The 26,432-nt window shown below is 43.1% G+C and overlaps 3 protein-coding genes across 3 annotated transcripts; all 3 read left to right on the top strand.

Moving 5' to 3' along the window:
• Positions 1-809: 809 nt before the first annotated feature.
• On the top strand, positions 810-25,913 carry LOC310816086 (protocadherin gamma-A12-like; the record flags this gene model as incomplete). The annotated part of the gene is made up of 3 exons (XM_083686093.1): positions 810-917; positions 23,387-25,678; positions 25,902-25,913. 3 exons carry the CDS (start codon positions 810-812, stop codon positions 25,911-25,913), a joined length of 2,412 nt encoding a protein of 803 aa, XP_083542219.1.
• Positions 1,438-21,792, top strand: LOC310816566 (protocadherin beta-15-like; the record flags this gene model as incomplete). Its single annotated transcript, XM_083686819.1, has 5 exons — positions 1,438-1,461; positions 1,842-3,211; positions 4,279-4,491; positions 16,449-18,645; positions 21,781-21,792. 5 exons carry the CDS (start codon positions 1,438-1,440, stop codon positions 21,790-21,792), a joined length of 3,816 nt encoding a protein of 1,271 aa, XP_083542945.1.
• On the top strand, positions 8,813-12,766 carry LOC310816567 (protocadherin beta-16-like; the record flags this gene model as incomplete). Its single annotated transcript, XM_083686820.1, has 3 exons — positions 8,813-11,206; positions 12,294-12,356; positions 12,761-12,766. 3 exons carry the CDS (start codon positions 8,813-8,815, stop codon positions 12,764-12,766), a joined length of 2,463 nt encoding a protein of 820 aa, XP_083542946.1.
• Positions 25,914-26,432: the final 519 nt, after the last annotated feature.

Here is a 26,432-nt window from a genome sequence, read left to right as displayed (position 1 = left end):
AGTTATATCCATGGCGTAAAATTGCACCTGCTTGACACTATTTGCCATCATTCAGATAGCAAATCCGACATTTTGCGAGTCTTGTATCGGCAAAGGTATTGTATGATTTTTTGGTAGGTAGCCTAAGCTTAATATGTGTATGCACAATGCAGTGTATTTATGTATAGGGCTAAGAAGCATTTTCGGGGTAGCAGTTTTGAATTTCTGATATGCATTTGGAGGAGATGGGAGGTATGAAAAAGTGTTTTGATAGAGGGATGAGACAGTGTTATGTTTGCGCGTTTTTCTAAAATCGTCGCTGTCCGTGTTTCTGAACGCACTGAAAGAGCGGTTTGGTGAAGTGTTGGTCATGGTTCTTACAAGACTTAGGCCTACATTTGTTGCCTCTAAATGCACGTTAGGTTGTCTCAAGAGGGTATTACTTTGACCCAAAGTAGACTGTCTTGTTTTGTTCATGCATTTCTTGTGTTTTCTCTTTTATTTGTGTATTTCATCAAAGATATCCATATTCGGATCAATGATGAATACGGTATTATGTGTGTAATATTTGAAGGGTACTCAAAGTGTCGCTGTTCACTCGCTGACAATATGTATGTACTCCCAATGATGTATATTAGGCTCAGTATTTGTGCTGGGTGTGCGGATACGGTCAGATCGCTGGCATTAGCAGTGTTGATTTAAGCACTTTCCTCGTGAGATAGGGTTGGGTTTTACACAGGAATAAAATAACATTATTTTTTGCAAACATCTGTATTTTGATCGATTTCCCTACTAGTCTGCTGTGGATGGTCCGTTGCTCCTCGAAAAGGATGGGACACAAAGGATTCTCGACCACAGGCCTGGTCTGCAGCCTTGGTTTCTTTCTTCTTTCAATACACGTCGCATTTGGAGACGTGAGCTATTCTTTCCCGGAGGAGATGAAACGAGGTTCAGTGATTGGAAACATAGCCAAGGATCTCCGACTAGTGGCGAGCAGACTGTCCGCTCGTAAGGCTCGCATTGATACCGAAGGGAACCACAAACGATATTGTGACATTCATCTGAGTACCGGGGATTTGATTGTTGCGGATAGGATTGACAGAGAAGGGCTCTGTGGTAAGAAGGCTTCGTGCGTTCTAAAACAGGAACTGGTATTGGAGAATCCGTTGGAGCTACAACGTATAAGTCTTCATGTTCAAGATATCAATGACAACACCCCGCAGTTTAATGAGGATGTGATCAATCTAGAAATTAGGGAATCGGCATATAAGGGCGCTCGGTTCTTATTAGGGGAGGCCCATGACGCGGACATTGGGCAAAACTCAATTCAAGGCTACACATTACAAATAAATGATCATTTCGTTTTGAGTATCGATAGTGATACAGTTGAGCTTGTGCTAGAGAACGAACTTGATCGTGAACAAAAGCAGGATATGAAATTATTGCTTACAGCGATGGATGGCGGCACTCCACAGAGATCAGGTACTGTAGTCATACACGTCACTGTACTGGACGCTAACGATAATGCTCCAGTGTTTAGCCAGGCCGTCTATAAAGCCAGAATGCCTGAAAACTCTCCTTTAGACACTGTAGTGGTTACAGTCAGTGCTACGGATGCAGATGAGGGAGTGAATGGAGATGTAACTTATGACTTTGATCATGTTTCAAATGAGGATAAAACTGTATTTTCTATTGACCGTAAACTTGGAAAAATTAAAATTATTGGTGACATCGATTTTGAAGAAGTTTCATCCTTTGAACTACGTATCAAAGCGAAGGATGGTTTAGGCTTAGCTTCATATGCCAAAGTTATCATAGACATAACTGACATAAATGACAACGCCCCTGTGATAAATCTAAAGGCTCTGACCAACCCCATACCTGAGAACGCGTCACCTGGTACAGAGGTGGGCATCATTAACGTGCAGGATAGAGACTCTGAGAATAACCGACAGGTCCGCTGCTCCATTCAGCAAAACGTTCCTTTTAAGCTCGTGCCATCCATCAAAAACTACTATTCTCTGGTGACCACGGGCGAACTGGACCGAGAACTAGTGTCTGATTACAACATTACAATCACTGCCACCGACGAGGGCTCTCCGCCTCTGTCCTCCTCTAAAACTATTCAGTTATCTGTAGCTGACGTCAACGACAACCCACCTGTGTTTGAGGAACAGTCCTATAGTGCCCATGTGACTGAAAATAACAAACCTGACTCCTCCGTGTGCTCCGTTACTGCTCGAGACCCTGACTGGAGACAAAACGGCACGGTTATTTATTCTCTTTTACCGGGTGAGGTTAACGGTGCACCAGTGTCCTCGTATTTATCAGTTAACGGAGACACGGGGGAGATCCACGCTGTCAGGTCCTTTGATTATGAACAGTTCAGGAGTTTTAAAGTCCACGTCGTGGCCAGAGACAACGGTTCTCCTCCTCTCAGCAGCAACGTGACCATTAGTGTCTTCATAACGGATGTGAATGACAACTCTCCTCAGATACTATACCCCGCCCCGGACGGGAACTCCTTCATGACCGAGCTGGTCCCCAAAGCTGCCCAAGGGAGCTCTCTGGTTTCCAAGGTGATAGCGGTGGACGCGGACTCCGGTCAGAACGCCTGGCTGTCCTATCATATAGTCAAATCCACTGATCCGGGAATTTTCACTATTGGTCTCCACAGCGGAGAGATCAGGACACAGCGGGACATTTCTGAATCTGACACCATGAAACAGAGCCTAATTGTGTCAGTGAAAGATAACGGACAGCCCTCTCTCTCTGCGACCTGTGCCATGTATTTACTTATTTCTGATAACTTGGCTGAAGTGCCAGAACTGAAAGATATGTCTTATGATGAGAGCAACTCCAAACTGACCTCATATTTGATCATCGCACTGGTGTCCGTCTCTACCTTTTTCCTAACGTTCATTATTGTCATCCTGGCCGTGAGGTTTTGCCGCAGGAGAAAGCCCAGGCTGTTGTTTGATGGAGCGGTCGCCATCCCCAGCGCGTATCTCCCTCCCAATTACGCAGAGGTGGATGGCACGGGAACACTCCGCAGCACTTACAATTATGACGCGTACCTGACGACGGGTTCGAGAACTAGTGACTTCAAGTTCGTCAATTCTTACAATGACAACACTCTGCTCGCTGACCAGACTCTGAGAAAAACTCCTACTGACTTTGTTGAAGCATTTGAAGAGTCCGAGGGGTCCCCAGAGGTATGTCTTCGCTATATGTATATAAACTGTTCCTTATTCGTTATAAGTTTACACAAAATCTTTCACAATTATGATAATACATGGCCATAGGCATTTTATTAGGCTATCTTCTCTCCCGATTCCATTGTTCGAAAGTAGTGCTTCAAGTGTTTCGAAATGTCATCATACCCGCTAAAATCCCTTACTCTATAACGAATTCAGTTCACATTTTGCGGGTTTGATAGGCTATTATATGATATTGAGTTTTATAACCTATTGGTAGTAATATCTAGTAGTTTTGGTGGTGTACAGTATGGATTTGCTATTGTGGAAGAGATGTGCTTTGAAATGTATTTCGATGGAGCGAAGAGAGAGGAAATGTATGTGCCCATAAATGGGAAGCCAATTACTATCCATGGTTCTGCAATCACACAAATAAACTTTTTCGGTTGGTCAGGCTCTCTCTGACAGTTTTTCAAAAACGAAAAAAAACGTTTTCTCTTTTTTCTTTTATTTTTTTTTAAACTTCCGTTTTTGTCAGTTCATTGAGAAAACTTTTGAACATAAATGCCATGTGCTTTGCTAAATCATAGAATTGTAATTTCAATGTACTTCCTGAATTGACTAAATTGGAAATACACTGACCACAAGCCAGCTCTGTGAGGACTCGAGTTTTATCCTTTTGTTCCGTTTGTTTTTTACTCCATGATAATATCTCTGGGAGGGTACTTTCATCTTGCTATAGGCCTATTGTGTATAGAATAGTTAAAGCATTATTCCTTGTATCCTAATAACATTTAATTTACGTAAAAGGGTATCAGAATGTATCCATTATATTTAGCATGGATAATGCTGTGTGTAGTATCTCTACAGGACTCATAGTGTCGCTCTTCACCAACCTAGGTAGAATACACACCACTCCACCCACTGCTGTCGTATTCAAAGCTTTCTTGCCATTGCGCTGAAACGTTGCCTTCATCAGATCCCTGGTGTTTTCTCTGTGGTTTCGTGCAGTTTATAGCACAGGGCGCACATATTTATCATTATAGATTACCTTTATTCGGATTGATTTCATTCTTTTGCGTTTCTCAGTTTTATTGATCAGAATGGGACACAAAGGATTCTCGATGAGAGGCCTCGTCTGCGGCTTTGTTTTCTTTCTTCTTCTACATTCCTCCTACGGAGACGTGAGCTATTCTATCCCGGAGGAGATGAAACGCGGATCTGTGATTGGAAATATAGCCAAGGATCTCGGTCTGGAGGCGAGCAAACTGTCCGCTCGTAAGGCTCGTATTGATACCGAAGGGAAACGCAAACGGTATTGTGACATTAACCTGAGTACCGGGAATTTGATTAATGCGGAGAGGATTGATAGAGAGGGGCTATGTGGCAAGAAGGCTTCGTGCGTTTTAAAGCAGGAACTGGTATTGGAAAATCCTTTGGAGCTACACCGTATTAGTCTTCATGTTCAAGATATAAATGACAACTCCCCGCAATTTAAAAATGATATTATCAAAATGGAAATACGTGAATCTGCAGTTAAAGGTGCGCGTTTTTCACTTGATGAGGCACTCGATGCAGATATCGGAGAGAATTCTGTTCAGAGTTACACACTACAGAGGAATAATAATTTTGTTTTGGATATTAAAGCGAAAACTGGAGGAAGCAAGTACTGTGAGTTGGTATTAGACAAGGAGTTAGATCGTGAAAGTGAACAGGAGTTAAAACTGATACTTACAGCGATGGATGGTGGCAGTCCGCAGAGATCAGGTACTGTGGTCATACACGTCACTGTACTGGACGCTAACGATAATGCTCCAGTGTTTAGCCAGGCCGTCTATAAAGCCAGTCTGCCTGAAAACTCTCCTTTAGACACTGTAGTTATTAGCGTTAGTGCAAGTGATTTAGATGAGGGTCCCAATGGCGAAGTCACGTATGACTTAAACTATGTTTCAGATGAAGATATTAATGTGTTTTCTCTCGACCATAAAACGGGTGAAATTAGAGTAATTGGGTCAATTGATTATGAGGAGGAGTCGTCATATGAAATGCAGATCAGTGCTAAGGATGCTTTAGGGTTGGCGTCATACTCGACCGTGATGATAGAAGTCACTGATATGAATGACAATCCACCTGAGATTTATCTCAAATCTTTGACCAACCCCATACCTGAGAACGCGTCACCTGGTACAGAGGTGGGCATCATTAACGTGCAGGATCGAGACTCTGAGAATAACCGACAGGTCCGCTGCTCCATTCAGCAAAACGTTCCGTTTAAGCTCGTGCCATCCATCCAAAACTACTATTCTCTGGTGACCACGGGCGAACTGGATCGAGAACTAGTGTCTGACTACAACATTACAATCACTGCCACCGACGAGGGCTCTCCGCCTCTGTCCTCCTCTAAAACTGTTCAGTTATCTGTAGCTGACGTCAACGACAACCCACCTGTGTTTGAGGAACAGTCCTATAGTGCCCACGTGACTGAAAATAACAAACCCGGGTCCTCATTGTGCTCCGTTACTGCTCGAGACCCTGACTGGAGACAAAACGGCACGTTGATTTATTCGCTCTTACCCGGTGAGGTGAACGGTGCTCCGGTGTCCTCGTATTTATCAGTTAACGGAGAAACGGGGGTGATCCACGCTGTCAGGTCCTTTGATTATGAACAGTTCAGGAGTTTTAAAGTCCACGTCATGGCCAGAGACAACGGTTCTCCTCCTCTCAGCAGCAACGTGACAGTTAGAGTCTTCATCACGGATGTGAATGACAACTCACCTCAGATACTATACCCCGCCCCGGACGGGAACTCCTTCATGACCGAGCTGGTCCCCAAAGCTGCCCACGGGGGCTCTCTTGTTTCCAAGGTGATAGCGGTGGACGCGGACTCCGGTCAGAACGCCTGGCTGTCCTATCACATAGTCAAATCCACTGATTCGGGACTTTTCACAATTGGTCTCCACAGCGGAGAGATCAGGACACAGCGGGACATTTCTGAATCTGACACCATGAAACAGAACCTTATTGTGTCAGTGAAAGATAACGGACAGCCCTCTCTCTCTGCGACCTGTGCTATGTATTTACTTATTTCTGACAACTTGGCAGAAGTGCCAGAACTGAAGGATATGTCTAATGTTGAGAGCAACTCCAAACTGACCTCTTATCTGATCATCGCGCTGGTGTCCGTCTCCACCTTTTTCCTAACGTTCATTATTGTCATCCTGGCCGTGAGGTTTTGCCGCAGGAGAAAGCCCAGACTGTTGTTTGACCGTGCGGTCGCCATCCCCAGCGCGTATCTCCCTCCCAACTACGCAGAGGTGGATGGCACGGGAACCCTCCGCAGCACTTACAATTATGACGCGTACCTGACGACGGGTTCGAGAACTAGTGACTTCAATTTCGTCAGTTCATACAATGACAACACTCTGCTCGCTGACCAGACTCTGAGAAAAACTCCTACAGACTTTGTTGAAGAACTTGGCGATTCCGAGGGGTTCCCAGAGGTAGGCATTACTGTTAAGCTATTAACATTTCTGAAAGTCTGAAAGTGTCAAGTTAAGAGATTTTTTATGACAATGTTTTCCATTTCGTTTCTGAGTTCAATCTGAAGACTTCAGAGTCCTCTCTCAAAACAAAAAAAGTCTGGAGAATGCGGGCATCGATCCCGCTACCTCTCGCATGCTAAGCGAGCGCTCTACCATTTGAGCTAATTCCCCTTCGAATCATTCCTATTCCTACGCCAGAGCTAAAGTAATCTCAAGAACGCACTGTATACCCGTTCTCGGTTTCCTACACTAATGGTAACCCGTAATTTTGTTCAAAACACGGCCGGTTAGCTCAGTTGGTTAGAGCGTCGTGCTAATAACGCGAAGGTCGCGGGTTCGATACCCGTACTGGCCACTTCCTTTTATGGTCCCCATGCCCCCTTGCAGCAATGTTGAAATTACCACGACGTTAACTTCTTGGTTGAAGTGACTGTCATATTCCCTCATCATGTCTCGATTTAGACATTCAACATCCACCATACACCTATAGATCCCTGGCCCTTCTGATGGCTATTTTGCTGATCATATTCCCATGGAGTATCAACATCCGATAAAGAATCTTTAGATGAGTCCCACTCCATATCCAAGCATTTTTACTGTGAACCATTGTTTCGACAGACACATTATGCGTGCCTATATTTTATGAGAAGAGAATATGCCAACAGATCTCCGTGCTTGCCAGTCTGTAACGCAGTAGCATGTTAAGTAGGCCTCCCTCAAAATAAAGAATGAAGAATGCGGGCATCGATCCCGCTACTCCTCGCATGCGAAGCGAGCGTTCTACCATTTGGGCTTATTGCCCTTCCAATACAATAGCTGAAGTGATTTCAATAACGCATGTCATACCTAACAGTCCTGCTACACCAAACGCGCGAAATACACGTCCGTGAGACTAGCGCGTTACGGAGTTGATACATTATATTGTATTCAATGTTACCTGCTACACCAGTGTAATCATCTCTTATAGACATTACGCAGTCTAATGTCCTTGTTACCTTAATTCTGCCGATATGAGTAGGCTATTGAAAGCCCTCTTTGGGCAGTACGATTTACTTTTTTTTTCTCTGTAAGAGATCACGTCTTCACCCGTAAAATGTCTATTTTCGGGGGTGAAATTTGATTTGGTTTCCCTTCTAAGTTCATGATATGTTTTCAATTTGGTGATGAATGTCACACCTGCTAAGAGAGACTTGTTGCAAATATCGTGCTCTATGTTACTACAACATTTACTTTGTTGGACAGATATGCTTGAAATGTTGTCTTACGCACGGCTCCAAAGTATTTTTAAATGAATACGGCCTATACCTTTGTTTAGATTGGGGATGATGGGTTTACACCTGATGGAGGTAGCCTACATCAACAAGAGGTGTATTGAGAAGTGTTATGATTTCAGATATTACAAGAAGTGGTAAGAGTTTTACCAGGTGTCGCTGTCCATGGTGCTGAACGCCTTATTTCCAGGAGATTGGTTGTGTTATGGGTGTGAGGTTTAAGACACAGCTATCACTGTGTTGTGACCGCATGCAATGTCCAATGTTCTTCTTTGCAGTTTTTCAGATTACGGATTGTCATGCTGGCTGAAGTAGGCTATTAAACCACTGTATTTTAAAGATGTTTTTATCTCTCAGCAATTATGCAGATCTTTGCCCCTTTCTCGTTTTCTGGAATTTGATATAGTTTTTTCATCAGGATGGCATTACGTAGGCCTATATATATGCACACTACTTCATCAACTGTAACTTTGTCTCAAGTGGTTTCAATGTGGTTATATGTGGTTCTTTGCGTAAAATAAGGGCCAATGGATGTGTCCCGACACACATTTCAACATGGAAAGTATGCAATTGTTCCTGGGTACTCACTGTGTCGCTGTTCACCAGCTGAGTTGGAATACCGTCTTCTCCACCCACCGGTGTTGACGAATTACAATCTGATGTCTTACACCAAGCTGCAGAAAAGGGGGAGCCGTGGCATTGTGTTGTGAGTTTTGTATTATCCCATCAGAGAAACAATATCTTATTTTGTAACACATTACATTGATAATAGCATAGGATATCAAGTATAGGCCTGCTGTCAATGTATCATCGCGTGACGACGATGGCACACAAAGGAATCGGACTGCAAAGATGTGGCTTTGCTTTCTTTCTTCTTTCGCTGCACTCCGTATATGGAGACGTGAGCTATTCTTTTCCGGAGGAGATGAAACGCGGATCTGTGATTGGAAACATAGCCAAGGATCTCGGGCTGGAGGCGAGCAAACTGTCCGCTCGTAAAGCTCGTATTGATACCGAAGGAAACAGCAAACGTTATTGTGACGTGAATCTGAATAACGGGGATTTGCTTGTTGATGAAAGAATCGACAGAGAGGGGTTGTGTGGGAAGAAGGCCTCGTGCGTTTTAAAACAGGAACTTGTATTGGAGAATCCTTTGGAGCTACACCGTATTAGTCTTCATGTTCAAGATATAAATGACAACTCCCCGCAATTTAAGAATGATATTATTAAAATGGAAATACGTGAATCGGCAGATAAAGGGGCGCGTTTTTCACTAGACGAGGCGCACGATGCAGATATCGGAGAGAATTCTGTTCAGAGCTACACACTACAAAGGAATGATCATTTTGTTTTGGATGTTAAAGCGAAAACTGTGGGACGCAAGTACTGTGAGTTGGTGTTAGACAAGGAGTTAGATCGTGAAAATGAACACGATTTGACATTGATACTTACGGCGATGGATGGTGGTACTCCGCAGAGGTCCGGTACCGTAGTCATACACGTCACTGTACTGGACGCTAACGATAATGCTCCAGTGTTTAGCCAGGCCGTCTATAAAGCCAGTCTCCCTGAAAACTCTCCTGTAGACACTGTAGCAATGACCGTAAGCGCAACTGATTTAGATGAGGGCCCCAATGGTGAAGTGACATATGAACTTGACCATGTTTCAGATGAAAATGAGAATGTTTTTTCTCTTGATCATAAGACGGGTGACATTATAGTGATTGGGTCAATAGATTATGAAAAAGAGTCTTCATATGAAATGCAGATCAGTGCGAAGGATGCCTTAGGGTTGGCGTCATACTCGACAGTGGTTATAGATATCACTGATGTTAATGACAATCCCCCTATCATTTATCTAAAATCTCTGACGAACCCCATACCTGAGAACGCGTCACCTGGTACAGAGGTGGGCATCATTAACGTGCAGGATAGAGACTCTGAGAATAACCGACAGGTCCGCTGCTCCATTCAGCAAAACGTTCCGTTTAAGCTTGTGCCATCCATCAAAAACTACTATTCTCTGGTGACCACGGGCGAACTGGACCGAGAACTAGTTTCCTATTACAACATTACAATCACTGCCACCGACGAGGGCTCTCCGCCTCTGTCCTCCTCTAAAGCTGTTCAGTTATCTGTAGCTGACGTCAACGACAACCCACCTGTGTTTGAGGAACAGTCCTATAGTGCCCACGTGACTGAAAATAACAAGCCTGGCTCCTCCATGTGTTCCGTTACTGCTCGAGACCCAGACTGGAGACAAAACGGCACGGTTATTTATTCTCTTTTACCGGGTGATGTTAACGGTGCTCCGGTGTCCTCGTATTTATCAGTTAACGGAGACACGGGGGTGATTCACGCTGTCAGGTCCTTTGACTATGAACAGTTCAGGAGTTTTAAAGTCCACGTCTTGGCCAGAGACAACGGTTATCCTCCTCTCAGCTGCAACGTGACCGTTAGTGTCTTCATAACGGATGTGAATGACAACTCTCCTCAGATACTATACCCCGCCCCTGACGGGAACTCCTTCATGACCGAGCTGGTCCCCAAAGCTGCCCACGGGGGCTCTCTGGTTTCCAAGGTGATAGCGGTGGACGCGGACTCCGGTCAGAACGCCTGGCTGTCCTATCATATAGTCAAATCCACTGATCCGGGACTTTTCACAATTGGTCTCCACAGCGGAGAGATCAAGACACAGCGGGACATTTCTGAATCTGACACCATGAAACAGAACCTTATTGTGTCAGTGAAAGATAACGGACAGCCCTCTCTCTCTGCGACCTGTGCCATGTATTTACTTATTTCTGACAACTTGGCAGAAGTGCCAGAACTGAAGGATATGTCTAATGATGAGAGCAACTCCAAACTGACCTCTTATCTGATCATCGCGCTGGTGTCCGTCTCTACCTTTTTCCTAACGTTTATTATTGTCATCCTGGCCGTGAGGTTTTGCCGCAGGAGAAAGCCCAGACTGTTGTTTGACGGAGCGGTCGCCATCCCCAGCGCGTATCTCCCTCCCAACTACGCAGAGGTGGATGGCACGGGAACCCTCCGCAGCACTTACAATTATGACGCGTACCTGACGACGGGTTCGAGAACTAGTGACTTCAAGTTCGTCAGTTCTTACAATGACAACACTCTGCTCGCTGACCAGACTCTGATAAAAACTCCTACAGACTTTGTTGAAGCATTTGAGGAGTCTGAGGGGTCCCCAGAGGTATGTATTTGCTATACGTATATAAACTGTTCCTTATTCGTTATAAGTTTACACCAAATATGAACGTAATGATAATACATGGCCTATAGGTATTTTATTATGCTATCTTCTCTCCCGATTCCATTGTTTGAAAGTAGTGCTTTAAGTGTTTCGAAATGTCATCAAAACAGCTAAAATCTCTCATTCTATAACGAATTCAGTCCACATTTTGCGGGTTTGATACGGTATTATACGATATTGAGTTTTGTAACCTATTGGTTGTAATATCCAGGAGTGTTGGTGTTGTACATTTTGGTTTTGCTATTGTGGAAGAGATGAGACATGCTTTGAAATGTATTTCGATGGAGCGAACAGAGAGGAAATGTATGTGCCCTTAAACGGGAAGCCAGTTAATATCCATGGTTCTGCAATCACACAAAAAACCTTTTTTGGTTTGTCATGCTTTTTGTGACAGGTATTTAAAAACGGTTTATTGAAAACACTTATTGTCGGTTTATTGAGAACACTTTTGAACATAAATGCCACGTGCTTTGCTAAATCATTGAATTGTAATTTCAATGTACTTCCTGAAATGACTGAATTGGAATTACACTGACCACAACCCAGCTCTGTGAGAGTATAGAGTCGAAAAATAGAGTGGAGAATGCGGGCATCGATCCCGCTACCTCTCGCATGCTAAGCGAGCGCTCTACCATTTGAGCTAATTCCCCTTCGAATAATTTTCGGTCCTACGCTAGAGCTAATGTGAGCTACTTTATGTCTACATACTCGCTTTCCGTTCATTAAACTAACTGTAACCCGTGATATCCTTACCAACATGGCCGGTTAGCTCAGTTGGTTAGAGCGTCGTGCTAATAACGCGAAGGTCGCGGGTTCGATACCCGTACTGGCCAATGGTTTTAAGGTGCAGCAATGTTGAAATTAAAAGAAAGCCCAGACTGTTGTTTGACGGAGATACGTAGAGGTGGATGGCACGGGAACCCTCCGCAGCACTTACAATTATGACGCATACCTAACGACGGGTTCGAGAACTAGTGACTTCAAGTTCGTCAGTTCTTATAATGATAACACTCTGCTCGCTGACCAGACTCTGAGAAAAACGTCTACAGACTTTTTTGAAGCATTTGAGGGGTCCGAGGGCTCCCCAGAGGTAAGCATTACTGTAAAGCTATTACAATTTCTCAAAGTGTCAAGATAAGAGATTTTTTCATCACAAACCTTTCAATGACAATTTTGACATTGCTGAGAAGTGAAGCTGCCCTCATCTGCTCGCAAATATTCCACCAGGACGAGCCAACACACTTTCAGATCAAAACTTGTATTAACAATATAGGCCTACACAATGCGTATAAATATGTCTACACGTTTAACTCCACGTTACACATGTAAAGACCACTGATCTGAGTTCAAGCTGAAGACTTGTAAACCTTAGCCTCCCTCAAAACAAAATAGTCTGGAGAATGCGGGCATCGATCCCGCTACCTCTCGCATGCTAAGCGAGCGCTCTACCATTTGAGCTAATTCCCCCTCGCTAAATTCCCTTCCCTACGCCAGAGCTAAAGTGATCTCAAGAGCGCATGGTACATCCGCTCTCGGTTTCCTGAACAAACAACAAACCGTAACGATATGGCCGGTTAGCTCAGTTGGTTAGAGCGTCGTGCTAATAACGCGAAGGTCGCGGGTTCGATACCCGTACTGGCCACTAATTTTAAGGTCCCCCTGCAGTAATGTTCGAAATAACACTCCGTTAACTCCTTGGTTGAAGTGATTGTCATATTCCCTCATCATGTCTCGATTTAGATCTTCAACATCCCCCATAGAACCTATAGATTCACTCTTTAGAGGAGGTTCAGAGAAAGTCCCACTCCATATCCAAACATTTACTGTGAACCATTGTTTCGACACACACATTATGCGTGCCTATAGTTTATGAGAATAGAATATGACTACTGATCTCCGTGCTGTCCAGTCAATAACGCAGTAGCATGTCCCTCAAAATAAAGAAAGAATTTGGGCATCGATTCCGCTGCATCTCGCATGCTAAGCGAGCGCTCCACCATTTGGGTAATTGCCCTTTCAATACAATAGCTGAAGTAGTTTCCATAACGCATGTTATACCTAACAGTCATGCTACACCAAACGCGCGAAATCCACGTCCGTGAGACTAGCGCGTTACGGAGTTGATACGTTATATTGTATTCAATGTTACTTGCTAAACCAGCGTAATCATCTCTGATAGAGATTAGACTGCGTAATATCCTTATTACCTCAAGTAATATTATCTATATGAGTAGGTTACTGACAGCCCTCTTTGGGCAGTACAATTAAAACAAAATTCTCGATAAGAAATCACGTCTTTACCCATAAAATGTTTCTTTTCGGGGGTGTAACTTGATTTGGTTTCCCTTCTAAGTTCATGACATGTTTTCAATTTGGTGATGAATGTCACACGTGCTTAGAGAGACTTGTTGCAAATTTCGTGCTCTATATTACTGCAACATTTGCTTTGTTGGACAGACATGCTTGAAATGTTGTCTTCCGCTCCAAAGTGTTTTTAAATTAATACGTTAGGCCTTTGTTATGATAGGGGATGATGGGTTTACACCTGATGGAGGTAGCCTACATGAATACGAGATGCATTGTAAAGTGTTTTGGTTTTCAGATATTACAATAAGTGGTAGGAGTTTGCCCAAGTGTTCCTGTCCTTGGTTCTGAACGCTTTATTTCCTAGAGATTGGGTGTGTTATGGATGTGAGGTTTAAAACACAGTTATCCCGGTGTTCTGACCGCATACAATGTCTGACGTTTTTCTATGCAGTTTCTCAGATTGCGGGTTGTCATGCTGGCTGAATTAGGCTATTACATCACTGTATTTTAAAGATTTGTATTTCTAAGCAATTCTGCAGCCCTTTGCACCTTTCTCATTTTCTGTAACTGTATTTCCTTTTTTTTTTTTCAGTATGCCTTTTCGTAGGCCTAGGCTTTTGAGAATGAAAGTTACATTTGAGGAAGTAGTGCATTTGTTGTTTTCGTCTGAAGTTGTTTCAGTGTTGTTTTATGTAGTTCTCTGCGTAAACTGAGGGCCAATAGATGTGTCCAATACACATATTTGAACATTTAAATCAATGCAATTGTTCCTGGGTACTCACTGTGTCACTGTTCACCAGTTGAGGTGGAATGCTGTCTTCTCCGCCCACTGGTGTTGACGAATAACAATCTGAGGTCTACAACACCTCAGGTCTGATAGATTTTCACTGTAAATTGTGTCGGGTCAGTATTGTTTTAGTTGGGTAGAACGTCTAGGCAGAAATATGTTCAGCTTTTCTCCAGTTTTGTTATGGAATGAAACTTGTCAAACATGCCTTAATCCTGCAGATAATAACTTACCGAGACTCTTTTGGACATTCTGTCAGGTTTCGTACAGATTGTAGCCTGTTGATGTGATTGCTGCATATATGAGTCATACAACCCGGTGTTTCTATGCAAAACCTACTTTTAGCTTGTACAAACTGACTTTTTTTTTTACATAACTAACAATGTGGTTTTAGAGAAGGTTAGCCCTATCTAGAGAGATGTTTGAGCATGTACTTTTAAAGGATGAGAGGAGGTGCGTATGTGTGTCCTCTCGTTTGCTTTCCCTCTTCATGGAACTAAAATCACAACTGAATGGACCATTATTGTTATGTACCTCCATGAAGTCTCATGTTTTTAGTTAGATTCATTTATGTTCGTCATACTTCTAAGACTTCAAGTTCGTCAGTTCTAACAATGACAACACTCTGCTCGCTGACCAGACTCTGAGAAAAACTCCAACTGACTTTCCTAAAGAACTTAACGATTCCAAGGGGTCGCCGGCCTTTTATTCACTGTAAAGGCCACTTTTTGATTAATGAGTTTATTTCGTCCATGTGTTATTTATATTGAATGTTACTCTATGTATACCTAACACCTACACTCGGCTTCATAGAGGATATTTTACAAGCACACTGCTTATTCTGTGCACTTTCCTTGATGGTAAAAACCAGTCATTTTCTCAGTCAAGGGGTGCTGAAACCCCAGTGGGTGACGTTCTTTTTAGACCCGCTTTCAGGAATAATTTTCATTTTTCTTTTCTTTCAATTTAGAGTTGTCAATTATGTATTTCACTTGATGAAAGTTGAGTTTGATCCTTTCACCTGCCAGCAGAGCCTCGTTGCAGATATTTCATGTTCTGTATTGCAGCAGACTAAACATAGTTTTTTTGACAGATGCGCTTTATGCGCACAATAATCCACCTCAAAACACCTGAGGTCTCAATATATTTAAAGTATTATATGGTAGACGTGGGTGGTCTGAGAACGTTTGGATGTGAGTTTGTGTTGGATATGACAGCAGCATTGAGAAGGGCTATTGCGTTGAGGGAATAATCTGTGGTTTAGTGTCGCTATCCATGGTGCTGAATGTTTTAAATAAGGGTGTGAGTTAACACAGTAAGAACTGTTTCCTCGCCGCACAAAATGTTTGATTCACATTTTTCAGATGACGGTCTGTTGTGTTGACTGGCATGTTGTAGTTTCGTACTTTTAAGATGCTTACATTAACACGAGTATGCAGATGTTTGCCCCTTCCTCTTACTTAATCCAGTACCGCTCTCTCACTCGACAGAAAGAGTAAGGGAAGGGTTCATTCTTAATGGCAGTGGTTTTATCTGAAGTGATTTCAAGGCGTTTTTTTCTCCGCGTGAATAGTGGTCCGCTAATTGTTTCCAGTCATGCACATTTAGAAAAGTATCTGTTATTCAGTATAATGTGTGATATATACTCACGGTGTCGCTGTTCACCAGTTTAGCTTGAATATACACCTCTCAATCCACTGGTGTTGAGGAATACAAGACTGAGGCTTTTCCTTGTACTGCAGAAAAACCGTGGTGGCAGTGATATCAGCCATATATACGGTGTAGCGTTTTGTGTATCTTCTGGTCAAGCAATATATTTTTCGAGGAATATGTCTTCGAACAGAAACATCACACTGTAGATGATACTGAAGCCAATGGTTGCTTTAATCTAACCATGGGGCACAAAGGATTCGCGCTACAAAGCTGCCTTTCTTTCTTCCTTGTTATACTACACTACGCCTATGGAGACGTGAGCTATTCTTTTCCGGAGGAGATTAAACGCGGATCTGTGATTGGAAATATAGCCAAGGATCTCGGTCTGGAAGCAAGCAAACTGTCCGCTCGTAAGGCTCGTATTGACACCGAAAGGAAAATAAATCGTTATTGTGACATTAATCTGAGTACGGGGGAGCTGATTGTTGCGGAGAGAATCGACAGAGAGGAGCTTTGTGGAGAGAAGGTTTCATGTATGCTAAAATTCGAGTTGGTGCTGGAAGGGCCGTTGGAATTGCATCGTATATCACTCATGATTGAGGATGTCAATGATAATTCGCCCATTTTCCCGAAAGATTCAGTCAAATTGGAAATAACAGAGTCGGCAGACAAAGGTGCTCGCTATCGCGTTAACGAGGCCCATGACGCAGATGTGGGTCAAAACGCAGTACAAAGCTACACGTTACAGAGGAATGACCATTTTTTGCTGGATGTTCAAGACCATATAGACGGAGGAAAGAATGTTGAGTTGATTTTAGACAAAGAGCTAGATCGTGAAGAAAGTCAGGATTTGAGTTTATTGCTTGTTGCAACTGATGGCGGCACTCCGCAGAGATCAGGTACTGTAGTCATACACGTCACTGTACTGGACGCTAACGATAATGCTCCAGTGTTTAGCCAGGCCGTCTATAAAGCCAGTCTCCCTGAAAAGTCTCCTTTAGACACTGTAGTGGTTACAGTCAGTGCTACGGATGCAGATGAGGGGGTGAATGGGGAAGTGTCCTATGAATTCAGTCGAATATCAGACAGAGCGAGAAAAGTGTTTTCACTAGACAAGACAAGTGGGGAAATTAAGGTGATTGGGCCAATAGATTTTGAGGAGAAATCAAATTATGAGTTGCGAATAGAGGGTAAAGATGGTTATGGTCAATCATCTAATACAAAAGTTATCATTGATGTTACTGATGTAAATGACAATCCACCTGAGATTTATCTCAAATCTTTGACAAACCCCATACCTGAGAACGCGTCTCCTGGTACAGAGGTGGGCATCATTAACGTGCAGGATAGAGACTCTGAGAATAACCGACAGGTCCGCTGCTCCATTCATCAAAACGTTCCTTTTAAGCTCGTGCCATCCATCAAAAACTACTATTCTCTGGTGACCACGGGCGAACTGGACCGAGAACTAGTGTCTGATTACAACATTACAATCACTGCCACCGACGAGGGCTCTCCGCCTCTGTCCTCCTCTAAAACTATTCAGTTATCTGTAGCTGACGTCAACGACAACCCACCTGTGTTTGAGGAACAGTCCTATAGTGCCCATGTGACTGAAAATAACAAACCTGACTCCTCCGTGTGCTCCGTTACTGCTCGAGACCCTGACTGGAGACAAAACGGCACGGTTATTTATTCTCTTTTACCGGATGAGGTTAACGGTGCACCGGTGTCCTCGTATTTATCAGTTAACGGAGACACAGGGGAGATCCACGCTGTCAGGTCCTTTGATTACGAACAGTTCAGGAGTTTTAAAGTCCACGTCGTGGCCAGAGACAACGGTTCTCCTCCTCTCAGCAGCAACGTGACCGTTAGTGTCTTCATAACGGATGTGAATGACAACTCTCCTCAGATACTATACCCCGCCCCGGACGGGAACTCCTTCATGACCGAGCTGGTCCCCAAAGCTGCCTACGGGGGCTCTCTGGTTTCCAAGGTGATAGCGGTGGATGCGGACTCCGGTCAGAACGCCTGGCTGTCCTATCATATAGTCAAATCCTCTGATTCGGGACTTTTCACTATTGGTCTCCACAGCGGAGAGATCAGGACACAGCGGGACATTTCTGTATCTGACACCATGAAACAGAACCTTATTGTGTCAGTGAAAGATAACGGACAGCCCTCTCTCTCTACGACCTGTGCCATGTATTTACTTATTTCTGACAACTTGGCTGAAATGCCAGAACTGAAGGATATGTCTTATGATGAGAGCAACTCCAAACTGACCTCTTATCTGATCATCGCGCTGGTGTCCGTCTCTACCTTTTTCCTAACGTTTATAATTGTCATCCTGGCCGTGAGGTTTTGCCGCAGGAGAAAGCCCAGACTGTTGTTTGACGGAGCGGTCGCCATCCCCAGCGCGTACCTCCCTCCCAACTACGCAGAGGTGGATGGCACGGGAACCCTCCGCAGCACTTACAATTATGACGCGTACCTGACGACGGGTTCGAGAACTAGTGACTTCAAGTTCGTCAGTTCTTACAATGACAACCCTCTGCTCACTGACCAGACTCTGAGAAAAACTCCTACAGACTTTGTTGAAGCATTTGAGGAGTCCGAGGGGTCCCCAGAGGTATGTCTTTGCTATACGTATATAAACTGTTCCTTATTCGTTATAAGTTTACACCAAATCTTTCACAATTATGATAATATATGGCCTATAGGTATTTTATTATGCTATCTTCTCTCCCGATTCCATTGTTTGAAGGTAGTGCTTCAAGTGTTTCGAAATGTCATCAAAACAGCTAAAATCTCTCATTCTATAACGAATTCAGTCCACATTTTGCGGCTTTGATACGGTATTATACGATATTGAGTTTTATAACCTATTGGTTGTAATATCCAGTAGTGTTGATTGTGTACAGTATGGATTTGCTATTGTGGAAGAGATGAGACGTGCTTTGAAATGTATTTCGATGGAGCGAAGAGAGAGGAAATGTATGTGCCCATAAATTGGAAGCCAGTTAATATCCATGGTTCTGCAATCAAGCAAAAAAACTTTTTGGGTTGGTCAGGCTCTCTGTGACAGGTTTTTAAAAACGAAAAAAAATAGTGTTTTTTTTAAAACCTCAGTTTTTGTCGGTTTAAATGCCATGTGCTTGCTAAATCATTGAATTGGAATTTCAATGTACTTCCTGAAATGACTGAATTGGAATTACACTGACCACAACCCAGCTCTCTGAGGCCTCGAGTTTTATCCTTTTGTTCCGTTTGTTTTTTATTCCATGCTAATATCTCAGGGAGGGTACTTTAATCTTGCTTTAGACCTACTGTGTATACAATAGTTAAAACATAATTCCTTGTTTCCTAATAACCATTATGACGCGTACCTGACGACGGGTTCGAGAACTTGTGACTTCAACTTCGTCAGTTCGTACAATGACAACACTCTGCTCGCTGACCAGACTCTGAGAAAAAATAGACTGGAGAATGCGGGCATCGATCCCGCTACCTCTCGCATGCTAAGCGAGCGCTCTACCATTTGAGCTAATTCCCCTTCGTCTAATTCCGTTTTCAACGCCAGAACTAAAGTGATCTCAAGAACGCAAAAGTACACCCGGTCTCGGTTTCCTAAACCAATGTTGATTTGTAACGACATGGCCGGTTAGCTCAGTTGGTTAGAGCGTCGTGCTAATAACGCGAAGGTCGCGGGTTCGATACCCGTACTGGCCACTTATTTTGAGGTCCCCCTGCAGCAATGTTTAAATTACCACTGCCTTAACTCCTTGGTTAAAGTGACTGTCATATTCCTTCATCAAGTCTCGATTTAGATCTTCAACATCCCCCATACACCTATAGATCCCTGGCCCTTCTAATAGCTATTTTGCTGATCATATTCCCATGGAGTATCAACATCAGATAAATAATCTTTAGAGGAGGTTCAGAGAAAGTCCCACTTCATATCCAAACATTTACTGTGAACTATTGTTTCGACACACACATTATGCGTGCCTATAGTTTATGAGAATAGAATATGACTACTGATCTCCGTGCTGTCCAGTCAATAACGCAGTAGCATGTCCCTCAAAATAAAGAATGAATGCGGGCATCGATTCCGCTGCATCTCGCATGCTTAGCGAGCGCTCTACCATTTGGGATAATTGCCCTTCCAATACAATAGCTGAAGTAGTTTCCATAACGCATGTTATATCCAACAGTCATGCTACACCAAACGCGCAAAATCAACGTCCGTGAGACTACCGCCTTACGGAGTTATATTGTATTCAATGTTACGTGCTACACCAGCGTAATCATCTGTGATAGAGATTAGACTGCATAATATCCTTATTACCTTAATTCTGCCGATATGAGTAGGTTATTGAAAGCCCTCTTTGGGCAGTACGATTAACTTTTTTTTCTCTATATGAAATCACGTCTTTACCCATGAAATGTTTATTTTCAGGGGTGTCACTTGATTTGGTTTCCCTTCTAAATTCATGACATGTTTTCAATTTGGTGATGAATGTCACACGTGCTTAGAGAGACTTGTTGCAAATTTCCTGCTCTATATTACTACAACATTTACTTTGTTGGACAGACATGCTTGAAATTGTTTTTAAATTAGGCCTTTGTTATAATAGGAGATGATGGGTTTACACCTGATGGAGGTAGCCTACATCAACAAGAGATGCACTGAGAAGTGTTTTGGTTTTCAGATACTAAAATTGTACAAGTGTTACTGTCCGTGGTTCTGAACGCCTTATTTCCTAGAGATTGGGTGTGTTATGCATGTGAGGTTTAAGACACAGTTATCCCGGTGTTATGGCCGCATACAATGTCTGACGTTATTCTATACAGTTTCTCAGATTGCGGGTTGTCATGCTGGCTGAATTAGGCTATAACATCACTGAATTTTAAAGATTTGTATTTCTAAGCAATTCTGCAGCCCTTTGCCCCTTTCTCATTTTCTGGAACTGTATTTCCTTTTTTTTTTGCCAGTATGCCATTTCGTAGGCCTAGGCTTTTGAGAATGAAAGTTACATTTGAGGAAGTAGTGCATTTGTTGTTTTCGTCTGAAGTTGTTTCAGTGTTGTTTTATGTGGTTCTCTGCGTGAACTGAGGGCCAATAGATGTGTCCAATACACACATTTGAACATTTAAATCAATGCAATTGTTCCTGGGTACTCACTGTGTCACTGTTCACCAGCTGAGGTGGAATGCCGTCTTCTCCGCCCACTGGTGTTGACGAATAACAATCTGAGGTCTAACACATCTCAGGTCTGATAGATTTTCACTGCAAATTGTGTCGGGTCAGTATTGTTTTAGTAGGGTAAGACATCAATTGTGAATTTCAATCGATCAAGCAACGTCTAAGCAGAAATATGTTCAGCTTTTCTCCAGTTTTGTTATGGAGTGAAACCTGTCAAACATGCCTTAAACCTGCAGATAATAACTTACTGTGACTCATTTGGACATGTCATCATTTGTCATCAGATATTTTTGATGACAAACTTTTCCCCTTTCTTCGCCAAGGCTGAAGTGAGCTCATGAACGAATGGTATACCATCACCGAGTCCTTCTTCATGTAGGAACTGCAAATCTACAATAGCTCAGTTGGTTAGAGAATAGTGCTAATAATATGAAAGTTGTGGGTTCGATACCCCTACTGGCTACTGCTTTTTAAGGGTCCCTTGCCACCCTGCAGCTGTCTTGAAATAACCACAGCGTTAACTCCTTGGTTGAAGTAACTGTCTCATTCCCTCGTCAGGTGTTGATGTAGACCTTCAACATCCACCATCCACTGTACACCTATAGATCCCTGGCCTTTCTGCTGATCATATTCCCATGGAGTATCAACATCAGACTTACAAATAATCTTTAGAGGAGGTTCAGAGAAAGTCCCACTCTATATCCAAGCATTTACTGTGAACCGATGTTTCGACACACATTATTCTTGGCTATAGTTTATGAGAACATGCCTCCTGATCTCTGTGCTGTCCAGTCAATCACACAACAGCATGTTAAGTTGGCCTCCCTCAAAATACAGAGTGGAGAATGCTAAGCGAACGCTCTACCATTTGAGCTAATTCCTCTTCCAATACAATAGCTATCGTGATCTCAACAACTCATGTTATACCTAACAGTCCTGCTACACCAAATGGGTAAAATCTACCTCCGTGAGAGCTGATACATTATACTGCATTGTTACCTGCTACACCAGCGCGTTCATCTCTAATAGACATTAGATTACGTAATGTCCTTGTTAACTTAATTTTGCGGATATGAGTATGCTATTGAAAGCCCTCTTTGGTCGTTATGATTTACTTTCTTTTTTTTTGCACTAAGAAATCACGTCTTTACCCGTAAAATGTTTATTTTGGGGGGTGTAATTGGATTTGGTTTCCATTCTAAGTTCTCTAAGTTCAATTTGGTTGGATGTCACACCGGCTAAGATAGTCTTGTTACAAATATCGTGCTCTATATTATTACAACATTTACTTTGATGGACAGATATGCTTGAAATATTGTCTTCCTAACAGCTCCAAAGTCTTTTTAAATGAATACTGCAGGCCTATGCCTTTGTTATGATTGGGGATGATGAGTTGACACCTGATGGAGGTAGCCTACATCAACAAAAGATGCATTGAGAAGTGTTTTGGATTTCAGATATTACAATAAGTGGTAGGAGTTTTCCAATGTGTTGCTGTCCATGGTGCTGACCGACTTATTTCCAGGAGATTGGGTCATTTATGAATGTGAGGGTCAAGACACAGTTATCACGGTGTTGTGCCCGCATACAATGTCGGATGTTCTTCTATGCAGTCTCAGTCATGCTGGCTGAAGTAGGCTATTCAACCACTGTGTGTGTATATATATATCGACCGCTGAAGTAAATATATATATATATATATTTGTCTGAAGTGGTTTCAATGTGCTTGTATGTGGTTCTCTGCGTAAACTGAGGGCCAATAGATGTGTACACATTTAAACATGTCAGCGATGCAATTTTTCCTGGGAACTGACTGTGTCGCTGTTCACCAGTGGAGGTGGAATACCGTCTTCTCCACCCGCCGGTGCTGATGAATGACAATTTGAGGTCTTATACCGGGCTGCAGAAAAGGGGGAGACGGACGCATTAGCCGTTGCATTGTGTTGTGACTTTTGTTTTATCCGATCAGACAAACAATATCTTATTTTGTAACACATTACATTGATCATATCATATCCCATCAAGTATAGGCCTCGTGTCAGTGTATCATCGCGTGACGACGATGGGAAACAAAGGACTCGCACTGCAAAGATGTGGCTTTGCTATCTTTCTTCTTGCGCTGCACTCCGTATATGGAGATGTGAGCTATTCTGTTCTGGAGGAGATGAAACGCGGATCAGTGATTGGAAATATAGCCAAGGATCTCGGTCTGGAGGCGAGCAGACTGTCCGCTCGCAAGGCTCGTATTGATACCGAACGGAACCGCAAACGGTATTGTGAAATACATCTGAGTACCGGGGATTTGATTATTGCCGAAAGGATTGACAGAGAGGAGCTCTGTGGAGAAAAGATTTCATGCATACTTAAATTCAATTTGGTCCTAGAGAGTCCATTAGAATTGCATCGTATATCACTTCAAATCCAGGACATTAATGATAATGCACCTATTTTCCCAAAGGATATAATCAAACTGGAAATCAGAGAATCGGCGGACAAAGGCGCTCGCTATCGTGTGAACGCACCTCATGACGCGGATGTCGGACAAAATTCAGTTCAGAGCTACACATTACAAAGGAATAACCATTTTGTTTTGAGTGTTCAAACAACTTCCGCTGGAAGCAAATACGGCGAGTTAGTGTTGGAGAAAGAGTTAGATCGCGAAGAGCAGCAGGAAATTAATTTATTGATCACAGCTTTAGACGGTGGTAGTCCGCAGAGATCAGGCACTGTAGTCGTACACGTCACTGTACTGGATGCTAACGATAATGCTCCAGTGTTTAGCCAGGCCGTCTATAAAGCCAGTCTGCCTGAAAATGCCAATTCAAATACTTTAGTTCTTACCGTAAGCGCTACGGATCCAGACGAGGGAGTTAATGGGGAAGTGACATATGAGTTTAGTCGAATGTCTGATAAAGCAAGGAAAATGTTTTCAATAGATCAGAAAACTGGAGAAATAACGGTAATTGCTGAGTTAGACCATGAAGATGAATCCACATATGAAATGTTTGTAGAGGGAAAAGATGGCTACGGCCTCTCCACAGACACAAAAGTTGTAATAGACATATCTGACATAAATGACAATCCACCTGAGATTTATCTCAAATCTCTGACCAACCCCATACCTGAGAACGCGTCACCTGGTACAGAGGTGGGCATCATTAACGTGCAGGATAGAGACTCTGAGAATAACCGACAGGTCCGCTGCTCCATTCAGCAAAACGTTCCGTTTAATCTCGTGCCATCCATCCAAAACTACTATTCTCTGGTGACCACGGGCGAACTGGATCGAGAACTAGTGTCTGATTACAACATTACAATCACCGCCACGGACGAGGGCTCTCCGCCTCTGTCCTCCTCTAAAACTGTTCAGTTATCTGTAGCTGACGTCAACGACAACCCACCTGTGTTTGAGGAACAGTCCTATAGTGCCCACGTGACTGAAAATAACAAACCTGGCTCCTCCTTGTCCTCCGTCACTGCACGAGACCCTGACTGGAGACAAAACGGTACCGTGATTTATTCTCTTTTGCCCGGTGAGGTCAACGGTGCTCCGGTGTCCTCATATTTATCAGTTAACGGAGACACGGGGGTGATCCACGCTGTCAGGTCCTTTGATTATGAACAGTTCAGGAGTTTTAAAGTCCACGTCATGGCCAGAGACAACGGTTCTCCTCCTCTCAGCAGCAACGTGACCGTTAGTGTCTTCATAACGGATGTGAATGACAACTCTCCTCAGATACTATACCCCGCCCCGGACGGGAACTCCTTCATGACCGAGCTGGTCCCCAAAGCTGCCCACGGGGGCTCTCTGGTTTCCAAGGTGATAGCGGTGGACGCGGACTCCGGTCAGAACGCCTGGCTGTCCTATCATATAGTCAAATCCACTGATCCGGGACTTTTCACTATTGGTCTCCACAGCGGAGAGATCAGGACACAGCGGGACATTTCTGAATCTGACACCATGAAACAGAACCTTATTGTGTCAGTGAAAGATAACGGACAGCCCTCTCTCTCTGCGACCTGTGCCATGTATTTACTTATTTCTGACAACTTGGCAGAAGTGCCAGAACTGAAGGATATGTCTTATGATGAGAGCAACTCCAAACTGACCTCTTATCTGATCATCGCGCTGGTGTCCGTCTCTACCTTTTTCCTAACGTTTATTATTGTCATCCTGGCCGTGAGGTTTTGCCGCAGGAGAAAGCCCAGACTGTTGTTTGACGGAGCGGTCGCAATCCCCAGCGCGTATCTCCCTCCCAACTACGCAGAGGTGGATGGCACGGGAACCCTCCGCAGCACTTACAATTATGACGCGTACCTGACGACGGGATCGAGAACGAGTGACTTCAAGTTCGTCAGTTCTTATAATGACAACACTCTGCTGGCTGACCAGACTCTGAGAAAAACTCCCACAGACTTTGTTGAAGCATTTGAGGAGTCCGAGGGGTCCCTAGAGGTATGTATTTGCTATATGTATAAACGGTTCCTTATTCGTTATAAGTTTACACCAAATCTTTCACAATTATCATAATACATGGCTTATAGGTATTTTATTAGGCTCTCTTTTCTCCCGATTCCAATGTTTGAAAGTAGTGCTTCAAGTGTTTCGAAATGTCATCATACCAGCTAAAATCACTTATTCTATAACGAATTCAGTCCACATTTTGCGGGTTTGATAGGCTATTATATGATCTGATTTTTGTCACCTATTGGTAGTAATATCCAGTAGTTTTGGTGTTGTACAGTATGAATTTGCTATTGTGGAAGAGATGAGTCGTGCTTTGAAATGTATTTCGATGGAGCGAAGAGAGAGGAAATGTGTGTGCCCATAAATGGTAAGCCAATTACTATCCATGGTTCTGCAATCACAAAAAAAACCTTTTTGTATTGGTCAGGATCTCTGTGACAGGTTTTCAAAAACGAAAAAAAAACGTTTTCTCTTTCTTTTCTTTTTTTAAACTTCCGTTTTCGTCAGTTCATTGAGAAAAGTTTTGAACATAAATACCATGTTCTTTGCTAAATCATTGAATTGTAATTTCAATGTACTTCCTGAATTGACTGAATTGGAATTACACTGACCACAACCCAGCTCTGTGAGGACTCGAGTTTTATCCTTTTGTTCGTTAGTTTTTTACTCCCAGAGGGAGGGTACTTTAATGTTGTTATAAGCCTATTGTGTATAAGATAGTTAAAACATTATTCCTTGTATC

This window comes from Argentina silus, assembly GCF_951799395.1.
Source record: "Argentina silus genome assembly, chromosome: 15".
NCBI classification, from domain to species: domain Eukaryota; kingdom Metazoa; phylum Chordata; class Actinopteri; order Argentiniformes; family Argentinidae; genus Argentina; species Argentina silus.
Note: the sequence above shows the minus strand (reverse complement) of the source record. Positions and strands in the feature narration are given on the sequence as shown.